Genomic DNA, 24,188 nt, shown 5'->3' on the forward strand with positions numbered 1-24,188 from the left:
ATCCATAGTAGCCCCCAAATGGAAACAACCCAGATGTCCAGCAGCAGAGGTCTGGATAAACAAAAGGTGGCATAAACACACAATGGAATACTATTCAGCCATGAAAAGGAAGGAAGTACTGATACATGCTTGAAAATATGATGCTAAGTGAAAGCAGCTCCGAAAGGCCTACATCTCGTATGATTCCATTTATAGGAAATTTACAGAATAGGCAAATCAGTAGAGATGGAAAGTGGATGGGTGGTTCCCAAGGGGTTAGGAGTTGGGAATGGGGAGTAGTGAGTGGTTTCTTTTTGGGGTGATGGAATGTTTTAAAAGTGATTGGGACGATGGTTGCACAATTCTGTGAATATAGTAAAGCCCACTGAATTGTATACTTTTAAAGGATGAATTACTTTAGGGTGTGTGAATTGTATGTTACAGGGAGAGAGAGACAGAGAGAGAGAGGGAGAGAATTAGGAGGTTATGATCAGAAGAACTTGAAATAGGATTTTTAAAAATCGTTATTTCTGTTAATAAAAGTGATGCCTCCAGGTGCTGAGTTGCTGGAAAGAGTTTGGGTTTTGGAGTTCGGAGACCTGCCTCTAGGCCTCGGGCAAGTCTCGTAAACTTTCAGGGCCTTAGTTTCCTCATCTAAGCCTCAGGGAGTTAGATAAAATGATCCATGTGTTCCTTTCCAGCTGTAAATACCCTGCGATTTCCAAGATTCTCTTCCTGTCTTCTTTCTTGCCAAGCCCCAGAAAATTCGACCCGACATCTCCTGGCCGGCACTGACGTGAAGAGCGCTTATGGTGTTAACTAACTTCGGATGTTCTACATATTGGGTTTCCTTTGAACGGGGCGTCCTTGAAGCAGAAAGTTCCTAATTCTTCTTAAATCGTCCCGTACGATTCTAAAACTACTTAGAAACGCCATGCATGGATCATGGGAATTGTGACCCTTGACCTACATTTATGTAACCTTCTGGTTACACAATCAGGCAAGGTGGGGTTAGAAAAAGGAATGTCCTTTGTCTCGAGTCCGATACCTGCCCATGGGACCAATTTATCACCTGATTTTCTTTCTTGATTCCTGTTTATCTCTCCTGACCTTATTCAAAGCGACTTGAAAACATTAAGTACAGCTCTCGATTTGGTTAAACTTATGGCTCTAAGTGAAAAAACAAGACTGTCAACTTGGAGCTGTAGATAAGGCCGTTTTCCGGGGACGGCAGGCTTTACCTGCAACTGACATCTGAAAGTTAAAGGTGGAGGGGGCTGGTGGGGGGGAAGGAAAGAAAGGCAAAGGAGTTATGTTACCGTCGGTAAAGGTTAGAAATGAATCACAAGATCAGGGTAGGAAACCGAGTAATAAAATAAGTGCATAATAGTGGGTTGCCAGGCAGACAGTGGGCTAATACTGAAGTGACAGTTGAATACAGCTGAGGGGCTCAGCGAGGGAAGAGTGGGCGAGATGGAAAAACAAACGAAGAAATCCTAAAAGCCAACACAGAGGGGAAGAGCAGTCTGTCACTTTGTCTTAGGAGAAATTAAGAAGCCTGACAAATTATAAGTGTACTTTCCCTGGGAAACATGATCAGACAATCTGAGATTGGCGCTCCTGGCGGGGTGGTGCGTGGCACGGTGGGGTCCTGTGGGTTGACCTCTCTGACTCGGCACAGGGACGGTCGGGACTTGATGAAGTTTGCAGGTGTCAGTGAGGCGCCAGAGTGGGAGCAGGGTGACGTTTGGGGGTTTCGCTGGATCTCCTTGATTCTTCTGTTCAGAAAGAGAATAGCAGACAAAGGTAAAGACATGTAACGTTACCGGGGGCCCGTGTACCCATCCGTGGGCTGCCATGCATTCCGGCCTTTGATTTTCCCCGTGACCCTGTGCAGTTAGAACTATTCTTATCCCCCTGTTCCAGACGAGGACCCTGCGGCAGCTTTGCTCAGTCGCACACAGCAAGGACCCTGTGCTTCTAACCTCCCTGACGTCTGTGTCCCTCCCCGGCGTCCTCTGGAGCCACGGCGTCAACGGTTAGACGTTCCTCTCCCAGGCAGGGCCGGAAGGAGGGCTTTTCAGGGACCACCTAGACTTGGATGACATGGGTTTCACTTGTCCTGTCACCATAGAGGAAATGGACAGGGCCATTCTGAACATTTGCTCTCCTTTGCAGTTGGTTGTCTTCTTCTTCTCTCCAGTGGCAATGGCTTCGCCAGGCTCTCGGAATAACACCTTGGCAAGAGTGTGCCTCGGTGTGTCTCGGGAACAAGCTGCACGGAAACCCTCCACACTCCACACCGGCCTCTGCCCAGCCAGCCTGCGGAGCCGGCCGCGGCCTGCGCTTCAGGCGGGCCTCAGGTGTACGGGGCAGCTCAGCTCAGCGTTCAGACGAGGGTGGGGTCTTGGAAGGCTGGGGCTCCTCCCCCTGTCTCTCTCCAGCCCACGCAGAGTCAGGCAACCACTCTCAGCCACCGTGGACCTCTGCAGACTAAGAAGGGATTCAGTCTCATTCTAGAAGGTTCTCTCCCGTTCTCAAATGTTATGACCAAATGAAGAAAGAAAGGCTGACTTTGAAATCAATGCCTCGACAGGGCAAGGGGGAGAAAGTTTCTAGTGGACGGCCCAGGCCTAGCTAATGTTCCGTGAAGGTAGTGGAAGGCATCATTTGTTTTCAGAGTGTAATTTTATTGTATCTTAATGCAACGAAGGTAAGATAAATTCCCTATTATTTTATAATAACCCTGTCATTTTTATAATACCATACTATTATAATAATCATTTCACTGCAAGTGATGAGTATGTAATTGCATTTCTTATATATTAGTATATTATAATTTACCACCACAAACTTGGCTCTTTTTTCCCCTTAAGTTTTTATATTTTCGCTATTGAAAAGCTTCTAAAGATTTTCTGAAGTGGCTCATTCAGGCTTATACTGCAGACTTTCTGCTACAGATCTTCTGCCATCATCTCTCTTTGCAGATGGTAAACTACTCTGAAAGGTTTAATGAATAAATGAATAAATGAATAATGACCAGAGCAAGGTCCGGGTAAAGCAGTGCGTGTTTGGGGTGCCTGGCTGACATTTTGCGAATGGTGACGATCTTATGATAAAAGATGAACTTAAGCCCCTCCCCCATCCCAGCTCTCCTCCCTGACTCCTAAGAGTTTTCCCTGGCGTGGTTATGTAAATGTTCAGAGCATGAGGGAAATTATGACCTAATTTCAAAAACAAATGAATCACCAGCATAAAGGGCGCTTCTGCCTCACGCTTTTATGTCTACGGTGACTCATGACGGTGCTGCGTTTGCAAAGAGATGGAGTTTGGAACATGTTTGCATGCCTGCCGGAGGTCATTGCGTTCCTCCCTTTAGCCGTGTGGATGCAGGATGCCTATCCCCCGCCCACTGCCCTCCACCAAGAACTCAGATGTGCAGAGATTCCCGACAGGGCCCCGGGGTGTCGGGACAGGACAGGTGTGCGGGCCCGTCCGGCACTTGGCAGGATGTGGCGCGTCCCTGGTCCCCATGCAGTAAATGCCATTCATGCTTCCGTCGTTTTGTGACAACCCCACAAGCTCCGCACGTTTCCAAAGGCAGCCGGGTGGCCAGGGGTGGTGAGGGTCCTGCCCCCGGCGGAGAATGCGTTTGAGACGGTGAGGTTCTGCTAAGCGCTCGTAGATGCTGTGTGCACGGGCACCTAAATGCTCGTCTGCGTCTCCTCTGTTGAACACGTGGCCAACTTAAAATCGATCATCTAATTTAGTGCTGCCCTTATTTATTCCTGGCAAGACACTTGTTTGAGGTTTTTGTATTTTGTTTACTCAAAGAATTCTTGTACAAATAGGCTCTGAGGTCTCAGGAAAGGAGAGAGGTAAAGTACTTCATACAAATCAAACCCGGAGGCTTCTTGATCTGCTTGGAAGTCCAAACAAGATGTAACAGTGGCAGAAGTGGGAGGCCCAGGCGAGGCCCCCAGGGCTCCCCCTGTTGCATCGAGGGGGACATTTACTTCTGACTGACTTTTCCGTAGCCCAGTGTTACGACTCCAAACTCCCATCCTTAAACCCAATGTTGTAACCCGGAAGTAGATGGCTCTCAGAGCTGGGCTCATCTTAACCAAGCTCACGAGACTGTTGTTCAAAACAAGAACACCGGGCTTCCCTGGTGGCGCAGCGGTTGAGGGTCCGCCTGCCGATGCAGGGGACGCGGGTTCGTGCCCCGGTCCGGGAGGATCCCACGTGCCGCGGAGCAGCTGGGCCCGTGAGCCATGGCCGCTGAGCCTGCGCGTCAGGAGCCTGTGCTCCGCAACGAGAGAGGCCACAACAGTGAGAGGCCCGCGAACCGCAAAAAAAAAAAAAACAAGAGCACCAACATGCTGATCTGCAATGAGACCAGAGCTGTGCTGGGACTGAACTCCTGGCATCTATGACCTACAAGGCCTTCAGAAACCAAATCATAGTCTCATGGTGCTCAAGACTATAGAACTCAAGCAAAGAGGTCGGTTAGGTTAAACGGAGTTTACCTTCTCATGCAGCAAGTAGCCCTGAGCATTTACCACGGTCAAGGCTGGGACACAGTCCCGATCAAGGCTGACAAGGTGTTTGTCCGGCACGGAGCTCACCACATTTGAATCAGGGAACCTGAAGTTTAACCCATAGACAGATAAAGACACTAATGTCAAAGAGTAATAAATGCCAGGAAGGAAACACGCCTGGGGACAGTGTGCTGGGGGTTGCTTGGAAAGGCTGAGCCCCAAGTGACAGGGAGGCCCAGCCACCCACAAGCCAGGGGCAGTGCTCCAGGCAGAAGGAAGAGCATGTGCAAAGGCCCTGAGGTAGGAACAAAGGTGGCTCAAGGACGTGACCAAGTTTAACTCACAAAAAGGAAGCTGATTTTGGAGTTCTGAGGGCGGACCACAATCTGATACAGAGGGTTGGGTAAGCAGATGGAGCAGGTTACAAAAAAACAATGCACTGACATTTCTGGGATTCTTCTGGTTGCTGTGTGGACCGTCCCACACCCGTCTCACCCCTCACATCAGTTAGCACAATGTCTGGCCTCGTGAGTTGCGCTCCAGTATGTGTCAGTAAATGTCCCAGGCACTGCAGAAAGGGAAGGAGCAGCATGGGCCAACCCCAAACAAATAAATGCCTTTCTGTTAAAACGTGAGTGCCTGCAGCCAGAGATAGTAAAGGCCATTTCCCCGAGATGACCTGTCCACGCCACGATGTACCGTGGAGACTTAGATTTCATCTCTGACTTAGACTTTTTTTTTTTTTTTTTGCGGTAAGCGGGTCTTTCACTGTTGTCGCCTCTCCCGTTGCGGAGCACAGGCTCCGGACGCGCAGGCTCAGCGGCCATGGCTTACGGGCCCAGCCGCTCTGCGGCATGTGGGATCTTCCCGGACCGGGGCACAAACCCGCGTCCCCTGCATCGGCAGGCAGACTCTCAACCACTGCGCCACCAGGGAAGCCCTAGACTTTTTTTTTTTTAAAAGGAAAAACATATGTCATATGCAGCTTTTTTTTGACATGACAATACCTGTAATAATTAGATACATAAAGAACAATGAAACAGCAAGCGTTTCTAAGTATATTTTGAGCGGTTATTATCTACCATCAGTGCCTTTCAAATGTCACTTTGTCGAGGGTTCCTCTGTCGCAAAGCAGGAAACTTTCTCGCTGTTCTTCTTTAAAGTAGTTGGGAGTGTTTTAAATCTCTGTGTCGAACTATGCAAGTCACTGCAAAGTTAAAGTGCTCCAAACCTTTATTTTGAAAAGCCCAAATGGTGCCCATCAAATCAGCGGGAACATTCCCTTTTCAGAATTTAGCACGTGCTTCTGGAAATGTCAGATGTGCTCTCATTTAAATAATGTGACATCTCACAAGAAGACATCTGATGAGCATTGCATTCAGTTGTTAAAAGTACAACAAAGAAAGTCCAAGAAGTTCCCCCACCCCCTGCTGAAATTTATCATTAATAATTCACATGAGCTACTTTGTGTGGACGCCTACTGAATGTGATTGAATTTCTCTTTCTCTCTCTGCAAATGGAGGCTGTGAAGGACTCATTTGAACTGAAGGGACACCTGAAATTTTCACCTGAAAGGAAGAAAGATGAAGCATTACAGTTACTCAGCTAGGCTTCACGCACTCAAAACGTATGCAAAAACGTCTAAACACAGAAGTGCTTGAGATACATCTTCAAATACAGATATTTTAAAAACGTGTAGTGACCCCCAACACGGGAACTTTTCACTTACCACCATGGGCCAACTCACAGAAAATCCAAGCTCGCTTGTTTGCGACTCATCACGTTTTTTACGGGTGTGCACAGGGTTCAGAATGCTTGTGCATCTCTTGTGACTTTGAACCTGGAAGTTGTAGTTTGCTGAACAGAAGTAAACACGAGCCCCCGAAGGACTGGTCCATGGCTACCGTCTTGTTCCCAAGATGCCACGGGCCCAGGAAGACAAACGTTGGCCTGAATACAGCTTGGGTTGGTGCAGTGGGTCAATGGGAGGGGTACCAGGGAGCTGTTTCTGGGCCTGGTATTCACCCTTTTCCTTTTCCTTTTCCTCTGCTCCCCACCCTTGGTCAAAAATATGGAGGCTCGACTCGAATGAATAGCTCAGGGAGCAAAAGGCCGACCTCGGTGCCAGGTGAAGTTTTGAGACAGGTGGCTCACCCTTGCCCATGGACTAGCCCCTGGCACCCAGAGCATCAGGGGCCAACAGCCTTCCCAGCGCCGAATGAGATCAGGGATGGGAAACAATTAAGAAAACTTTGCTAGCATAGCCCCCTAGCCTAGGAAACGGCTCTCTGAAGGAGAAACTGTCCTCTCTCGGAGGAAGTCGAGGCAGGTCGGCCTGAGTCACCGTGCATCTTTGTGGTGCAGCCCACCGGTGACACAGAGTGCACTGGGGAGGGGAAGTGTAATGGGCTGCCATGCTTCCTCTCGCCAGGCTTAAATTAATTTCTTCATATGTTCTCGTTCGTTAACAGTGATGGATAGAGTGGAGATATTATTAATAAAAATTAGGTAACCAGCCTGGGAATGGACTTTTGTTCGTGCCTCAGCACTTAGCAAAGGGCAAGTGTAAAAAGGATATTTTCAGCAGCTTGTGATTGGAACGAGTCGGGCCAGGTGGAAGACGATTCCAGCCATTTATCAAAGCTGTCAAGACGCGTCTCCCACCAGAAGTGTTTACCAATATTCACAATGCGCTCCTGCGTGCTGCTCATAGGAGCCCGGTCGGCCGTAACTCAGGACTTTGAAAACGACTCGGGTTATTTAGTGCCCCTATTTGATCGCATATGCGTCCGTCCTGTGGTTCCTGATGCTCCTAATTATGAGAAGGCACTGTGGAACTTCTGGAAAGGTAAACAGCTGCTCAGAAAGGCTGCTCAGAAAAACGCCTGCCTGGCTATAGCTTCGAATGAGCCCAGGCAGAGCGTGCTCCGGGGAGCGGATGATGCCGGGGACACGGCAGCATCAGGAGTGAAAAATGAGCTGGTTATTCCACACACGTGATAACATAAATCTGACTCAAGGAACTGAGAGAGAAGAGTAGACAGGAGAGCATATGGAAGAAGTTAAATAAAAACCCGAGGGGGCACTGCCGTTGCTCCACGAGGGGGCGGATGCATTGATGGGGTGTATTTATTGCCTGTGCCCTGTACTTGGTGCTTAGTCACTGTCGCCGAGGGGGGCTCTGCGCCGCTGTGTGTACAACTTGTCTTCCAGCTGCGTTTATTTAGCGGTTGTTTGCTGTGTGCTTGCTGTGTGCCAGGCATGGTTTAAGGTGCAGAGTTTGCTGAAAGGATTGAGAACACAGACTCCTAGAAGTCAGGAATTTTGCGTTTGCTTTGTTGTCCCTTCCTAAGCCCACAAGGATGTTTATTTGGGTTACCAAGTATGACCGGGGCTACCCTCTGATGTAAGTTCTGTAATAATCCTCACTTGACAGATGAGGGAACTGAGGAAGCATAGAAAGGGTATGACTTGAGGAGGGCCACATGGTCCAGATACGGACGGGAGCCTCGGCCTCCGGCGTCCATGCTGTCGGCTATGACACTGCTCTGCCCCCAAAAGGACACCATAGGCCCCGCCTGCAGATTGAAATACTGAACCAATCCCTGTTTCCGATCACCGGAATGGTCAAAGAGGGGCCACTGCTCAGTGAGGTTGGCCCACGTCTGTACATATAGAAGCTGGTGTCTGAAAGCCCGGACTTCTCATGGCCTTCCAACCCTGGAGCAGTGGGCCCTGCCGCTTGGAGAGAGGACCCACAGGGGCTTGTGTGCGGAGGCCAGCCCCTGAGACAGACGTCCGTGCCCTAGACCCTGCTGGTCCTGGCCAGGTCAGCCCCCAACAAGGCAGGAAGGATTGCGAAAGAGGCCTGTTGTGTCACACCTTCCTTGCACCAAGCCAGGGAAAGAAAACTTGCCTAACCTCGGCTTTCGGCAGAGCTGCAGGATGGAGTTCTGCCTGACTGAAAATTAAAGAATGCCAGAGACATAAGCAGGGCAGAGGTCTCCCCAGCCCCTGCTTCCCATTTTCCCGGCTGAAACACCAACGAATCTTCCCCATCTGTGTTGGCCTGTGATTCTAGGTACCCACGACAGATTTCTCACCCCCTTGCCAATTTTATCTTTTCTTGAAATATCCGAAACACCAAAATGAAAGTTTCTTTCCACGTTTACCATTTATTTTACTTGGTTGCCTCTTCCAAGCAGCACAGACTAGTTTAGGCAAAGCGGCTCGTGGGCTGGCATCTTTTTCCATCAGACTCTGTGGTCATTGTTCAAACAGGGTTTTCTGCGTGTGGGTAGAAGGGCTCTGACTTGGTACTAGGATATGAGAGCAGCATCCTGAGGGGCCTCCGTTTCCTCTGTATTTCAATTTGCAAGTATTTTAGGGTATTACGGCTAAGTTAGATGCCCCAGTCCCTGATGAGACATGCTGGCTGGACCCCGATCCTGGGGGATGTGTCCCGAGTACCAGTGCTGTGAATCCCACCTCCCACCCTTGGGAGAGGAGCTGAGAGTGTGAGATTTACTGAGTTTTAGGAATTATCCCCAGCACGGATCGGAAAAGACATTTTTGTTCTGAGCCGCAACACTGCAGGCATGAGGAAGAACTTGCTTCGTTACCAGGGAGCTCTAGGAAAGAGAGCGTTCAGTTCCCGAGCGATTATCGTTATTTCCGATAGAGTTAACTGCTCTGCAAAGTGGATCCATTTTCTCGCTGCAAGATAAGTGCGTTGGATTGTTTTTTTTTGGTAACTATGCAATTAGTTCTTTTTGCCCCGTGCTTTGCCTGATGGTGCTGTCTTTTCTCTGTGAGTGTGCTTGGAACGGTGTTTGGCGGTGAATCTGTTCTCACTCTGCTGCACACGCTCTGGGAAAATGGACTTGCTTACCCCGTAGCACCTGAAATCGAGGGCACTGTGAGTCGGAAGGACCGGCTCAGTTTAGAGATAAGGAAACTGAGACCGTAGAGGGTAAGGGACCGATCCAGGGACGCTCAGTAACGATGGCACAAGCATTTTCAAAGACCTCCTGGAGCCACACCACCCAGCTAACGCCCTCCACACTGCAAGTCATGTGAAAACACACAGGAGTAGAAAACTGGTGGGGGACGGGTGGGTGTGCTGGAGACCCGCCTGCCTCCTAGAGTGGCCTTCAGGTGAGCGCCCCTCCCCCACACACAACATACCTGCTCCCACACTGGGCCATTGTCCCACATCTTGCACATAAAAGACGGCACTACATAATCTTTTTTTGGTTTTTTAACTGAGGTGAAATTCATAGCATGAAATCAACCATTTTGGAATGGAATGGAAAAAAAAAGGTCATGAAGAACCTAGGGGCAGGACAGGAATAAAGACGCAGACATAGAGAATGGACTTGAGGACACGGGGAGGGGGAAGGGTAAGCTGGGACGAAGCGAGAGAGTGGCATGGACGTATATACACTGCCAAATGTAAAATAGATAGCTAGTGGGAAGCAGCCACATAGCACAGGGAGATCAGCTTGGTGCTTTGTGTCTACTTAAAGGGGTGGGATAGGGAGGGTCGGAGGGAGACCCAAGAGGGAGGGGATATGGGGATATATGTATATGTAAAGCTGATTCACTTTGTTATACAGCAGCAACGAACACACCATTGTAAAGCAGTTACACTCCAATAAAGATGTTAAAAAAAATAAGCCGTTTTAAAGTGTAAAATTCAGTGGCATTTCGTACGTTCACAATGTGATGCAACCACCACCTCTATCCGGTTCCAGAACTTTCATCACCCCTGAGGGAGACCCCCAACCCATTAAGCTGGATTCACATCACCTTTTAAGGACCCTTTCAATTATATGATTCTGTGGCTTTAAAATAGGAACTCAACTCATTCAACTCTGTAGAAAACAAACACACGAACAAACAACAACAACAAAAACCCTCCACGCTTCAGAGACTTTTAAGATTTCCCCATAAAAGTAGAACATCTAAATATTTGTCCCTAACAAACACAGCCGGGGTGGGTGACTGGGATTGCCAGGGGCAGGTGGTGCTGCACAGATCATTACACGACTGAACAGTGTTTTCCTGCCGTTGGAAACTTCCACGCCTGGGCCAGTTGGTGCCCACGGAGTCGCATCCCTGGCAATGGACACCCAGAGGTGATTTGCGCACATGCTTTTGGCTTCAGGACAAGATATGGGACTTACATTGTTGGTTTCTTATCACCTTCTGGAAAACTGCTGTCCCTTTGATCTTTACCAGGAAAGGGGCATGCTGACCTACGAATTCAGATTCCTGAACTGAGGGGCATTTTTGTGGTCATTCCCTGGGTGTCATGAGCCTCTCCATCACCCCCATTGATGGTGGGGTGGAGTGGGGAGGTCTCGGGCTTGCAGTTGACAGCCCTTGCTTGGGAAAATGGCTTATTTGCCCTCTCTGGGTCTCAGCAGTTCCACCCCTCCAATGAAAGAATTGGTTGTGAGTGGTGAATTTCCAGTGTTTTCTGAAACTCCTTGTTCAAACAGAGATCCGATGTGGCAGTCTAATATAATACTCACCACGGGTGAAGTCAGAGATGCTGCGGGTGAGGAAGGCTCTGAGCACATCCCACCTGGCCATTCCCCCTTCCTTCTCCGGGAGGCTCAGAGGGGTGCCCCCAAATCCCTCAGAGCACAGGATGGAAACCACAGATCCTGGCTGTACAGGAACTGCAAGCACTGGTGTTGATGGTCTCTGGAATTTTTATTTTATTGGCCTCAAGGTAACCATTGACCAATGGATGTCAACCAAACTGTCCTCAGAATCCTCTGGGAGACGCCACCCAAGTGCATGGCTTTGTTTTCCATTGCTTATCTGGAATGGAGCTATTCCTCGCCCCTCGCCTCAACTGCTCATTCGTCCTGGCCCTGCCCTGGTGTCCATGTTGCCTTCCTGATGGCTCCATCCACGCAGGCATCCCGTAGGCTTTTCAAAGTCTTTCTCCCTCACTCCTCAGGACCCTGGGGACAGCTAGCTGCAGCTTAGGACAACAGAAAATGTGTATGTGACCTCAGGAAGGCGTAGGGAAGATGATACCTTTAGGTTTGAAACTATTTTTTTTTTAGTGTCTGGTCCTTCTCCTTTCAGCAAAGAGGTTTTGTATGTGGACTCAACTCTTTAGATGTTTCTGCAAAAGAAGAGCAACTTTGTACATTAGGACATATGTGCTTAAGTGGCCCCAGGAAAGCTGGGGCTGGGGGTCCCTGCTGTGTTTGCAAATGCAGAAACGACAAATGCAACTCACAGGGTGGGCTGGCCAGAGGTGGCCACCCACCCTCCCCAGCCACCTTGGAGTGTGTTGAAAAATCCATGAGGGGGTTTGACTGAAGGTCCTCAGGGATTCCAGCAGCAGGGTGACAGTAGAGCTGCCCTTGCAGGTCCCTGTGGAAACCAATGGCTGGTACTCAGTTCTGAGACTTATACAACTAAGCCCGTGGGTAAATGGGGAAGACGCAGTGTCACTGGTCAGCCCTTTGAAGACATTGCTCAGTGAGTCCCCTTTGGAGCAGGGAGTCTTCAAGGACAGGGGCAGACTGGAGCCCTAAGACATCATCAACAGAGGGATTAGGGAACTTTGCCTGTGAGTCCTCAAAACCCTAGCTTCTCTCTGTATCACTCTTTTCTTCTAGAGAACTCAGTACTTTTAGGTAAATCTGGGTCCAATGTTTACTTTTAACATTTTGACAAGGGACACTTGCAAAGGAATAGTACCATCCTTCCATCATGTACATGTGCGTAAGGGGACGGTTGGATGACTCACTGCTCCTACATTTTAACTGAACCAACTTGTTCTCTCCAGGAGACTCAGAATGTAAAAACCTTGTAAGTGTTGGTAGCATGTAGAACTGCGCGTAAATTCTAGTTTCTCCTTTTTGTTTTTAATCTAGGTACTCTTCAAGGGAATCTAACCTATTGTTATGGAGCAAGGGCTCCTGTGCCTATGGTATAGAAAGCCAAACTCTGACAGCTGGTGTTTGCAGCAAAGTCAGGGTATTTTTTTGCAGGGCACCAAGCAAGGGAGTGGGAGACAAGCCTCAGACCTACTCCCTCTTGGTCTTCGAGTTGGGGGTGTTTTTAAAGGGGAAGAGCAAAGAAACAGAGATTAACCATCGTTTTGTGACATTTCCTACTCATAGTTTCAGGGGTCAGGATTCTCTGGCTTACAACTCTCTGGCCAGGTGGTCCATGGCTCAGGGTCTGTGAGCTCACCCTGCTCTGGAGAAACAACCTGAGTTTGTATGTTAGTGATGAGACCTACGACAGCACCTTCAGTGCGTTGATGCTACCGATGATGACAGCAGTCTTAGTCATCTGATTCTGGTTGATGAGTGATCAGTTAGCATAGGATTGTGGTCAGAGGAGACAAGAAAGGGAATAAAGTTTTGGATAGAGAGATTAGTCCTAAAGTCGGTAAGGGGGGCTCAGTTTCAATCCCCACTCTTGTTTTAACTTTTCCCAAATCTTTGAGGGAACAGGGTGATGACCACTCTGGCCTACTTCCTGCTGAAATGAGGCATAGTCCTACCTTAATTGGAGGAATGAAAAAGGAGGAGGGCTTCCCTGGTAGCACAGTGGTTAAGAATCCGCCTGCCAATGCAGGGCACACGGGTTCGAGCCCTGGTCCGGGAAGATCCCACATGCCACGGAGCAACTAAGCCCGTGCGCCATAACTACTGAGCTTGCGCTTTAGAGCTGGTGAGCCACAACCGCTGAGCCCACGTGCCACAACTACTGAAGCCCGCGCGCCTGGAGCCCGTGCTCCGCAACAGGAGAAGCCACCGCAATGAGAAGCCTGTGCACCTCAACCAGGAGTAGCCCCTGCTCACCACAACTAGGGAAAGCCCGCGCACAGCAACAAAGACCCAACACAGCCAGAATAAGTTTAAAAATAAAATAAATTTTTTTAAAAATGTAAAGAATCATTAAAAAAAATAGTCTAAGAAAAAAATGGAAAATTACTAAAAAAAAAGTTTTCGGCCCACACCCTTGTGCCGGTTGCTCACCCACAGACATCTTCCAATCCCCAAACCATTCCTTCTCGACAAGCCTAAAATACTGCCTAGGGGTGCCGATGCTTGGTCCAGAAGGGGATTCTCCAGCCAGATCCCCAGGCCAAAGGGACCTGGGCTGCTGCTGGATCTGCAAAGGAGAAGCCGCGCACCAGCAGAGGGTCCGCAGCCCATTGGCTCTGACGGTTATCAAGGGAGGTGCAGAAAGCCAGACTCTGACTGCGGGTGTTTGCAGCAAAGTCAGGGTTTATCCGCAGGGCCCCAGGCAAGGAGATGGGAGACAAGCCTCAGATCCACTCCGTCTTGGTCTTTGAGTCGGGGGTGTTTTAAAGGGGAGGAACAAAGAAATGGGATTAATCATTGTCTTGTGACATTTCTGTGACATTTCTTAATCGTAGTTTCAGGGCTCAGGGTTCTCTGATATGTGACTCTCTGGCCAGGTGGCCCATGGCTCGGGGGGCTGTGAGCTCACACCGCCCTAGAGCAACAACCCGCGTTTGTAAGTTAGCGATGAGATCTAGAGCAGCGGCTTCCGTGCGTTAGTGATGTTATGACATCAATGTTCTCGGTCATCTAATGCTGGTTGATTAGTGTTCAGTTAGCAGAGCGTGGAGTTCAGAGGTGACGAGAAAGGGATTGAGGTCAGAGAGCAAGGGAACAGTTTTGGATAGAGCGATTAACCATAAACTCAGTAAGGGGACTCGGTTCTGGGGGGACTTGGTTTAACTATTACAGTTTTTACTGGCAAAATGGGAATCTCTACCCACTCGGGGAGATCAGCCATACTGGTGTAAACGTGTGTCCTGTGTATGTACGCTTGTGCCTTTGAATGGCTAATTTCACGGATGTCAGATGCTGAGGAAGTGTCCCCAGCGACGGAGCATCACATTGTGGTTGAAATTAGCCAGGACACTCCCTTCTGTGTGGCTGATAGCATCATTAAGAATGAATTCCAGTGACCATCTAGGCAAATGACTTTAAACACAGACATCTCCTGTCGTACTTATACTGAAAGATCCGGCTGGCTGAATTAAAAAGCTGGGTGAATGAAACCTAGCGATGGGCTGATAGTTTGGGTGGAAGTTGGTGACACGTGCACACCCAGCGCGGCAGTGGAAGCAAAGCCCCGTAGGATGGTCCTCCAAGTACTCCCGGTCTGAGATTGTCGTTCCCGACGCCTTGTGACGGTCACGGCGCCTTGCAGACACAGTCACGGAGCCATCTCAGCTCACCCTCCACGGGGGAGGCGGGCAACTCCCCACCGCCCTCCTCCAGGGAGGGGGCGCCCACTCAGCTGTGGAGCTGGCTGAGGGGGGCGGTGTCGGGCCTTGGCCCCGTTCTCCCGACTTCTCACCTAGTGTTCTCGACACTGGCCAGCAGCTCCATAGGTCATTAAATTCGACTGACGTTCTGACGGCTTGCAAAGCAGATTCTTTGCAGCTGTTATAAAGGTCTCATTGCTCAAGTGTAATCTAGCAAAACCAGCCCCCTCCACTCCCCGGACGCTAAGATTTGCAAGGGCGACAAAAAGTGTATAGTCGACTCCAGAAATAACTGCACCCAGCCGGAACTCCTCGGACAATACATGGAAGGTTCCAGAAGGGGCAAAGGTTCCTCACAAGGGGCAGTCCGGTGTGCCGCTCCGGAGCCCAGCGGCTCCTGTTCCAACCCTCCCTCTGCCACCCACCAGCCCCGCACTGGGGAGTAGCCGCTGGGCCCCCTGTGCCTCAGTGTCCTTGTCTGTACAGACTGTTCGTGGGCGCCACCTCAGATGGTGGCAAGGAGTTAAGTCGATACAAAGAGCTTACAACAGTGCTCTGCACTTATTCATTCAGCGCCTACCGTGTGCCAGGAACTGTGCATACAAAACAGGGAGAAAATAGGCAGAAATCCCTGCCCTCGCGGAGTTTCTTTCTATTTGGAGTGAGGGCAGGGGGCGCACCATGGACACTCTATAAGGTTAATCACCCCTAATTAGGTCAGACAATTGCCAACAGCCGCACACCATCCCGTTGCATTTGGGGGTGTTCTTCCCGTTGGCCTTTGACTGTGGGGTGATACCTCACCACTGTCTCGTTCTACCAACCAGCAGCGGTCCGTACACAAGACGTACTGCCAAAAGCCCTGAGGTCCCCCCAAGCCGGTGCTCTGTCCCACCTGCCTGTCAGAGGGAGGGCCTGTGTTTTGCATCAGCAGGGGACTGGGTCAGAGTTTCGTCAATCAGCAGTTGTGTAAGGCTTTGCTATGGCTGGGCCAGGGGCCGGAGGCCTCCAGCACTCATTAACAACTATCTGTTCAATGATTATCTCCCTGGGGGTTATTGTGGTGAGCCGGTCCAAAGCATAACTGACCGTGGCCGTGATCCAAAGACCAGCCCCTGACGTCAGAGATGAGCCTCCTTGGGTGTGGCTGAGGGGCTGGACCTCTGTCCTTCATGGAATTTAAAGCCAGGAAGTTCTGCCCCCAAACACCAGACAGGGCCTTCTTCCCACTGGGAACGCACACTCACCCGCGGGAAGAGCCTTGAAAGAGACCTTTGGGTCCCTGATCCGGATCGTCCAAAGAGAAGAAAGGTAGGTAGAGCTGTTCGTTTATGTCTCTCACAAACTGCAGTGCTAACAGGAACTGGCTTTCTTTTCTCCTCCCAGCCCCGACTGTCTGGCGAGGTGCAACCCGGACAAGGCGCGTGGAGTTGGGGGGCCTCCGTGGTTGTTTTTGTTCAGGAAGCCTGTGCTTTTTCTATGGCAGGAAACTTGGCGCCCGTGCCCCTCAGCCCAGCCCCGCAGAGATGCCTCCCCAGCTCTCAGGTGGTCTCAGCTGCTCAGCCAGAGTTGTCCAGGGCACCCTGGACAGCCTGCCCCAGGCCGTGAGAGAGTTCGTGGAGAGCAACGCCAAGCTGTGCTGGCCCGACCAGATCCACATCTGCGACGGCTCTGAGGATGAGAACCGGCAGCTGCTGGGCCGCATGGAGGAGGAGGGTGTGATCAAGAGGCTGAGGAAGTATGACAACTGGTGAGCACAGCCTCGGGCCCTTCCGCGCGCGCCGCCCAGGGTGCAGGTGGGGAAGTGGTGGAGGAGGGCCTTGGGCAGGGCCGGGCCGGGGCTGTGTGGTTTGCAGACTCTTGAAAAGCTTAGGAAAAGAGCCAGAACCACAGAAACTTAATTTTATGACGTTCGCAGAGCAGCCCAAGTCGTCAAAGAGGGGGCGCACGCGAACGCTGTCTGCAAACTAGGTCCCCGATCCAAAGGAAGGTCGGACAGTCCCTGTCCTAACAGACTAGCTCCTGGTCTGGTGTGTGTCTCCCTGACTGTGTCCCCGGCGGCACGGCTGTGTCCACATTGCCGGAGCCTCGCTAGCGCGCTGGGCACCGGCCAGGTGTGGGAAGAAAGTGATGATGAACAACTGGTCCCTTCGTGAATGGCGCGGGGCTGAGGGCGTCCAGGGCGCAGGTGCCGTGCAGAGAAGCAGCGCTTCCTCTCCAGTCCTCACCTGTGTAGTTTTGCTTTTTGCAGCTGGTTGGCTCTCACTGACCCCAGGGATGTGGCCAGAATTGAAAGCAAGACGGTCATCATTACTCAAGAGCAAAGAGATACAGTGCCCATCCCCAAAACCGGCCTCAGCCAGCTGGGTCGCTGGATGTCCGAGGAGGATTTTGAGAAAGCGTTCAATGCCCGATTTCCAGGGTGCATGAAAGGTGAGTGAAACGTTTATTTGAGCAAAATGTCAGCAAACCTTTTATTATTGCGTCTGCCCTGATGTTACTCGTCAGAGAACCTTTTCTTATTGCGTCTGCCCTAATGTTACTCGTCATAGAAACTCCCCCGGCCCCAGAGAGCCTTACATTCCACATGTGAACTTGGCCGCATATTGAAAATGTACGTCTCAGTTCTGGTTTTATAGACTGTCTTATGCGACCAGGAAAACGCTTTCTACACATGTGGACTTAAGATAGCTTGGTGGAACCCAATTGCACATTTATGAAAACTCTTTGATTTTGGAGTTCTGGCCACTTTTCAGTGGACTCTGCTAACTCGGGGGCACTGGTGGCAAGCAAGGCGTGATGTTGTCAGAGGCGGAATCTTGAGAAGGGTCCACCGAGGGAAACAGTGGTGGTTGTTTGTGAGTCCGGGGTCATTTCTCACCGCTTCCCACTCACCGGCCCCGCAGGTCGCACCATGTACGTCATCCCATTCAGCATGGGGCCCCTGGGCTCGCCTCTGTCCAGGATCGGCATTGAGCTGACGGATTCGCCCTACGTGGTGGCCAGCATGCGCATCATGACGCGAATGGGCACGCCCGTCCTGGAAGTGCTGGGGGACGGGGAGTTTGTCAAATGCCTCCATTCCGTGGGGTGCCCTTTGCCTTTACAAAGTAAGCATATTGTTTCAAAATCAAAAGCTAGAACTGAAAAAAAACAAACAGCAAAAAGCAAGCTTCGCCTTAAACCCAGGCGGGGACGGTGCACACTGATGTGGGCGTGTCCTCCCGTGCAGAGCCTTTGGTTAACAACTGGGCCTGCAACCCGGAGATGACACTCATCGCCCACCTGCCCGACCGCAGAGAAATCATCTCCTTCGGGAGTGGGTACGGCGGGAACTCGCTCCTTGGGAAGAAGTGCTTTGCTCTCAGGATGGCCAGCCGGCTGGCCAAGGAGGAGGGGTGGCTGGCAGAGCACATGCTGGTAAGAAGCAGGAAATTCTAACTGCGCACTGTAGAGGGTCGGGCAGAGGAGGGGAAGTGGCGAACCCCTACCGCTTCAGAGTTCCGACCGTGCTCCAAGGACAGGTCTAGAAATTCCATCAGTAACGATGATGGAGACACCCTCCCAGACTAAAGCGTGCACCTCTGGGGCAGAAAGGAACGAAGTGCTTAAGGAGAAATCTTGCCTCCGACAGATTCTGGGCATAACCAACCCCAAGGGCCAGAAGAAGTACTTCGCGGCTGCCTTTCCCAGCGCCTGCGGGAAGACCAACCTGGCCATGATGAACCCCACCCTCCCAGGGTGGAAAGTAGAGTGTGTGGGGGATGACATCGCCTGGATGAAATTTGACCAACAAGGTGACTCTTTTAGGCCCAAGTGTTGATGATAATAATTGAACCTAAGTGAAGTTTTGGCTTTCAGAACGTACCAAATTCTCTTAAATCCACAGTGTTTGGATTTTTAATTCAGTTATTTCAGTTCTTGCCAAAGCTCAGACAGATGTATTCCATCAGCATTCTTTAATCTCATATCAAATCTGGATTGAAATGGGACCCTATATTGCTGTTTGTTTGTATAATAAATTGATTAAAATAGCTTGCTGGGGGACTTCCCTGGCGGTCCAATGGTTAAGACTTCACCTTCCAGTGCAAGGGGTACAGGTTCGATCCCTGGTTGGAGAGCTAAGATCCCACATGCCTTTGGGCCAAAAACCCAAAATATAAAACAGAAGCAATATTGTAACAAATTCAATAAAGACTAAAAAAAAAAAAAAAAAAAGCTTGGTGGGAAACTGGTGTGGAAGAAAGAATCAGAGTTGACTGATAATGCTGGGATGAAAAAAGAGAAATAGATTCTAGGCAGGAGGATAAAAATAAAAGACTTGAGAATTTGGTACAGAAATTAGCCTGGCGAGATATAAGAATATATATTATGCTTTGCTTGGTATTTACTTCTACTACCTGGTTTAAACTTTCCAGGTAACTTGCGGGCCATCAACCCAGAGAACGGGTTTTTTGGTGTCGCTCCTGGAACCTCTGTGAAGACAAACCCCAATGCCATCAAGACCATCCAGAAGAACACCATCTTCACCAACGTGGCCGAGACCAGCGATGGGGGTGTTTACTGGGAAGGCATTGACCAGCCACTGGCCCCGGGCATCAAGCTCATTTCCTGGAAGGGCAAGGAGTGGGACCCCAAGGATGGTAAGCGCCCCCCGCCCCCCCGGGAGGCCTGGGGCCCCAGCCCATGGGCGTGTGTGTCGGGCCAGACGCTCAGGGCCTCTCCTCTCTTGCTGCTGTAGGGGAGCCTTGCGCCCACCCCAACTCGCGGTTCTGCACCCCTGCCAGCCAGTGCCCCATCATTGACCCTGACTGGGAGTCTCCGGATGGCGTGCCCATCGAGGCCATCATCTTCGGGGGGCGCCGACCTGTTGGTGAGGCTCCCCTGCATTCGGGCTGGGGACCAGAGGACGTGGCGCACTCTCCCCTGTGACGTGACCTTGTCGGAGGGTGTCAGGGATGCAGAGCTTCCTTTCCCAGATGGCAGGGCAATGAGCAAGCCCCAGGCTAGAACGTAATTTCTGGCCACCTAGAACTTCTGGATCCTTGGTCCTGTGATGCCGCCCCCAGATTGACTTCGGCTGCGTGGCCTCCTGCTGTAACTTGACGTGGCGGCATCTGCCCTTAGCTCTGGGGATGCAGAATTAGCTCAGTTAGAAAGACAACACACAGCTGTGTCTTCCCATTTGTGAGCTGGCATCGCCGGCCGAGGGGTCTGGGTGTCAAGGCCTGTAAAGAACGTTCCTTTCTCCTGCTAAAGGTGTCCCTCTGGTCTATGAGGCCCTCAGCTGGCAGCATGGCGTGTTTGTGGGTGCGGCCATGAGATCGGAGGCCACGGCAGCGGCAGAACACAAGGGTGAGTCCGGCCAGAATCTGGAGCCGCTGAGAAGGGAGATGGACTGCTCTGTCTCTGTGGCTCTCTGTCTCTGTCTCTGTCTCTGTGTCTCTGTGCCTCTTTGCCTCTGTGTGTCTCTCTCTCTCTGTGCCTCTCTGTCTCTGCATGCGTGTCTTTGTCTCTCTCTGGCTCTGTTTCTCTATCTCTGTCTCTGTGTTCCCTCTCTGTCTCTGTCTCCCTGTGTCTCTCTCTGTGTAGAGAGGTAGAGAAAGCCAAGTGGCCATGTCAACAGTAAACGTGCCAACAGCGTCCTCTGAGGCATCATTTACCAACAGAGCCCCTCTGTTAACAGGCAAAGTCATCATGCACGACCCCTTCGCCATGCGGCCCTTCTTCGGCTACAACTTCGGCCAGTACCTGGCGCACTGGCTCAGCATGGCCCAGCGCCCCGAGGCCAAGCTGCCCAAGATCTTCCACGTCAACTGGTTCCGGAAGGACAAGGCCGGCAGGTTCCTCTGGCCGGGCTTCGGCGAGAACTCCAGGGTGCTGGAGTGGATGTTCAACCGCGTTGGCGGGGAAGGGGGCGCCAAGCTCACGCCCATCGGCTACATCCCGGACGAGGACGCCCTGGACCTTCAGGGCCTGGGGGACGTCAGCGTGAAGGAGCTCTTCCACATCTCCAAGGAGTTCTGGGAGGAGGAGGTGGAAGACATCCAGAAGTACCTGGAGGGGCAGGTGAACGCCGACCTCCCCCACGAGATCGAGAGCGAGGTCCTGGCCCTGAAGCAAAGAATCAGCCAGATGTAGTCACACCCCAGACCTCACCTGGTCCTCCGCCTCCAATCCGTACAGTGCAAGCGAGAGAGCGAGAGAGCGAGAGAGAGAGAGAGAGAGAGAGAGAGAGAGAGGGATGGGGCTTCCTGAGTTCTCACTGCTTGCAGCACCGCAATGACCGCACCCAGAGGCCGATCGAAAGACACCCCTTAATTTTTCTGATAAGACCACAGCAGAGTAAGGCTAGTCACTAATGAGGCTGTGGAGGGAAATCTCGGCAGCTCCAGAGTCCACTATGCGATGCACCTTTGTTCAGCTTAGGGACCTCAGGCTCAGAGTCTTTTTTGTTCCTTCTCTTCCGCTGTATCAGTTAGCCGGAATGCACACAAGAAGATACTTGAGCTGTATATATGTGTACGTGTGTGTGTGTCTGTGTACTGTTGTCTAAAGCACATTTAATAACTCTGGAAAAATCTCGGGCAAGATTACCTACTAGTAGTTGCTAGAAAGCGACGTTGCTTTGTTATTAATGTGTGTGTTTAAATTATTTTTATATACCGTAGTTCCTTACCTCTACATGATTTCAACGTTTTCCCTTAACACTTCTTGGAACAAGAATCACAAAATAAACTTTTATAGAAAAGGTGGATTTGTTTGCTGTGTTTTTCTTATTTGAACCACCACAAACAGGGAACTCTGATGACGCGCTTTGTGATGGAATCCCCTGCAAAGAATCCCCTAACCCCTGACGGAGGGGTTAGGTGGGGTTTGAGGGGGCAGGACAGAGCCAGGTGGGGAGGTGTGAGCAGAGAGAATGCTACCCAGAGGTGACACGGTGCCACACTTTGGATTTTCTGAGTTAACCACTGGTTAGTGCCTAGAAGCCACTAGTTAGTGTCCTTGAACAATTCCACAAACCTTTCAGTGGTGGATCCTGTGTAACTGGAACGGGAACGTTTAAAATGTGCTTTTTGACAAAACCTTGGGTCTCGGCTTTCCACAAGAATTCTGTCGTGGCTAACTTCACAGATTTTTGTCAATCAATACTTCTTTTGAGCAATGCTTTTCTCCACCGTCATCCATAGGGGAAGAGAGTAGAGAGAAAAAGGTCCTTCGGAAGAAACAGCAAAAGGGCTCTCCAGGCATTGACGGAGCGCCTTCTGTATACAGAGTGTCGTGCCACTGGTGGGCTCACAATGGGCTGCCTCAAGCCCTCCGCTGGTCCCTCTGTTCCAGATGTTCGTTTATCAGGTCCTCCGGGCAACCCGAACGAACCACACACTGGACGGGGCCTCGCATTCTGTGGACGCACAGGGCCTTCTCTGGTTGCCGGTCTCCTTTCTGGGCCGGCTCTCCTGCTCAGCACACCCCAGCCGTGCGTGTTCTCAGGGGGGTCAGGACGCCTTGGCTTTGCTCGCTGCCACAGCTCACAGACTCGCCGGTTCCCCAAAAGTCCTCTGTGCCTCGCAGGCACCATGTGGAAGGTCAAGCTGAGACCCCCCTATTTTATAGGTGGGGAGACCGAGGTCAGACGGGTCCGTCGGGGAGCCAGAGTTTCCTTCTCCTTTAAGGCGTTGAGAGCTGCCGGGGCTCTGCCCGCAAAGTGTCAAGCTCTGATAGCAAAACCACTGACGGGAAAAACCATTTAACTCAATTAAACGCTATCTGCTGTATTAATTTAAATCAGTGGCTTTCAGACCTGTTTTTCCTTTTCGCTGCAGAACACTCGCTTGACATGTACTCTGACTCAGAAACCCAGCAGCGAAGGGAGACACGACAGGAGGCTGGGTGGGTGTCGGGACCCGGGCCCCCGGCTTCCTTTCTTCCACCCCCTGAGGCAGTTCCTTGGACCCCTGAGAGGCACTTCCAGGATATAGCGTGGGCACCATTTTTAAAATGCATGCTCCCGGCCCCGGCTTCCTGTTCCAGGCCCTCGGTAGGCTTCATCCCTTTTCGAGTAAAGCCAGCCATCTCAGAATTCCCTGTGCACAGCATCACTCACCCAGCCAGCAGACTCTTATATGACCATGTTGCCACCTGGCCCAGGAAGCCTGGAGGACAGCCTGGAGGAGGTGCCTTAAACAGAGTAAGAGTTTTCAGGGAACCAAAAGGACTCAGCACTCACCATTGGCGCCTAAGTCAGTTTCCGAAAACAGTGCCCACTGTGTTCCACCTCGAGGTCCTAGTTTCTGTGCTGGGCCCTGTGGCCACAATCATCAGGACGCTATGACCTTGATGGCTGACATTATAGTGTTCTGCCTGAGCCCGAGCCAGGCGGGAAGGCAGGTAAGGCCAAGGCCGTGTGCAGGTGGTCAGGCTGAGGCCCTGAGAGTGGCCCATTGGTCAGGTGGGATGGGAGTGAGAGTGAAAACTCAGCCCCCCAGGTCCTGGTCAGCCCTCCCCACAGTACACACGAGTCCAAATCAACACAGGGACTGACGTTCTCTACTGGAATCCAGTGTAGGGGCTGCCCCCTGACCTCCATGGGTTCCCGGAGCCCTGCTGGGGTCTGGGTTAAAGACCAGAACACAGTAGGTACATAGCACATATTGAACCAGGACAACAGACCTGTCCCTATGTTCACCCGAGGTTCTGGGGGAGAATCCAGGGTAGCGGGGCAGGTGAGGGGGCGGGGCCGGGGGCTCTGGGAGTCGGGAATTGCAGGGCCCTGTCCCCTTCCTCCCTCTCTGCTTTGGCCCAGCCTAACCCAGAGTCCCCAGTCTGCCCCTGCTCTCGCCCCCCCGGGTGCCACACAGCACGTTCCTTCCCGAGCTTTAAGGCCACAGGCGGGGCCCTGGAGGCTCCTGGACCTGCTCCCCTGCCAGAGCGGTGACCTCACCTCTTCTTTGTCCTCACTGCCAGCAGTTGCAGCAACAAGGGACCGGGTTCCATCATCTATGGGAAAGGGCGGGCTGCCTCATCCCTCCCTCCTGCACTCCTTCCTTTCCTCAGGGGTAGTAAATACTGGTGACCTTGGACACATCCCAGCTCTGCCTTTGGCCAGCAGCGTTACCTGACATGACACCCTGATCGATGCCGTGACACAATAAGACCTCTGCTGGAGTCCAAGGAGTATAAAGCGAAATAGCCCAGCTCAGCACAGGTGCTGGGGCCCAGAGGGTCTGGGTGTGAGTCCCACGCTACCTCTTCACAGCAGTGTGGCTTCAGGTGACCGCACAAAACTCTGAACCTCAGTTTCCTCAACTGTAAAATGGCCTCCACTCCAATCAGGGCTGACATTCGATACGGTGGGGTTGGAGGTGAGGAGC

General features: G+C 51.4%; 1 protein-coding gene across 4 annotated transcripts in view; it reads left to right on the forward strand.

Moving 5' to 3' along the window:
- PCK1 (phosphoenolpyruvate carboxykinase 1) overlaps positions 1-21,590 on the forward strand; it is a 57,159-nt gene extending 35,569 nt beyond the window's left edge. Inside the window, exons 1-10 of one of the 4 annotated variants that reach the window (XM_073793126.1) lie at positions 15,269-16,122; positions 16,273-16,561; positions 17,063-17,244; positions 17,718-17,921; positions 18,044-18,231; positions 18,446-18,608; positions 19,230-19,454; positions 19,553-19,684; positions 20,071-20,166; positions 20,498-21,590. In XM_073793126.1, the coding sequence (XP_073649227.1) occupies positions 16,338-16,561; positions 17,063-17,244; positions 17,718-17,921; positions 18,044-18,231; positions 18,446-18,608; positions 19,230-19,454; positions 19,553-19,684; positions 20,071-20,166; positions 20,498-20,952 (1,869 nt within the window). In that variant the 5' untranslated portion in view covers positions 15,269-16,122; positions 16,273-16,337 and the 3' untranslated portion in view covers positions 20,953-21,590. Of the gene's footprint in view, positions 1-15,268; positions 16,123-16,272; positions 16,562-17,062; positions 17,245-17,717; positions 17,922-18,043; positions 18,232-18,445; positions 18,609-19,229; positions 19,455-19,552; positions 19,685-20,070; positions 20,167-20,497 lie in introns of those variants that run through there. The other 3 variants (XM_073793125.1, XM_073793124.1, XM_073793127.1) reach the window with 3 other exon arrangements.
- Positions 21,591-24,188: the final 2,598 nt, after the last annotated feature.

The sequence above is a fragment of the Tursiops truncatus genome, chromosome 15, assembly GCF_011762595.2.
Source record: "Tursiops truncatus isolate mTurTru1 chromosome 15, mTurTru1.mat.Y, whole genome shotgun sequence".
NCBI classification, from domain to species: domain Eukaryota; kingdom Metazoa; phylum Chordata; class Mammalia; order Artiodactyla; family Delphinidae; genus Tursiops; species Tursiops truncatus.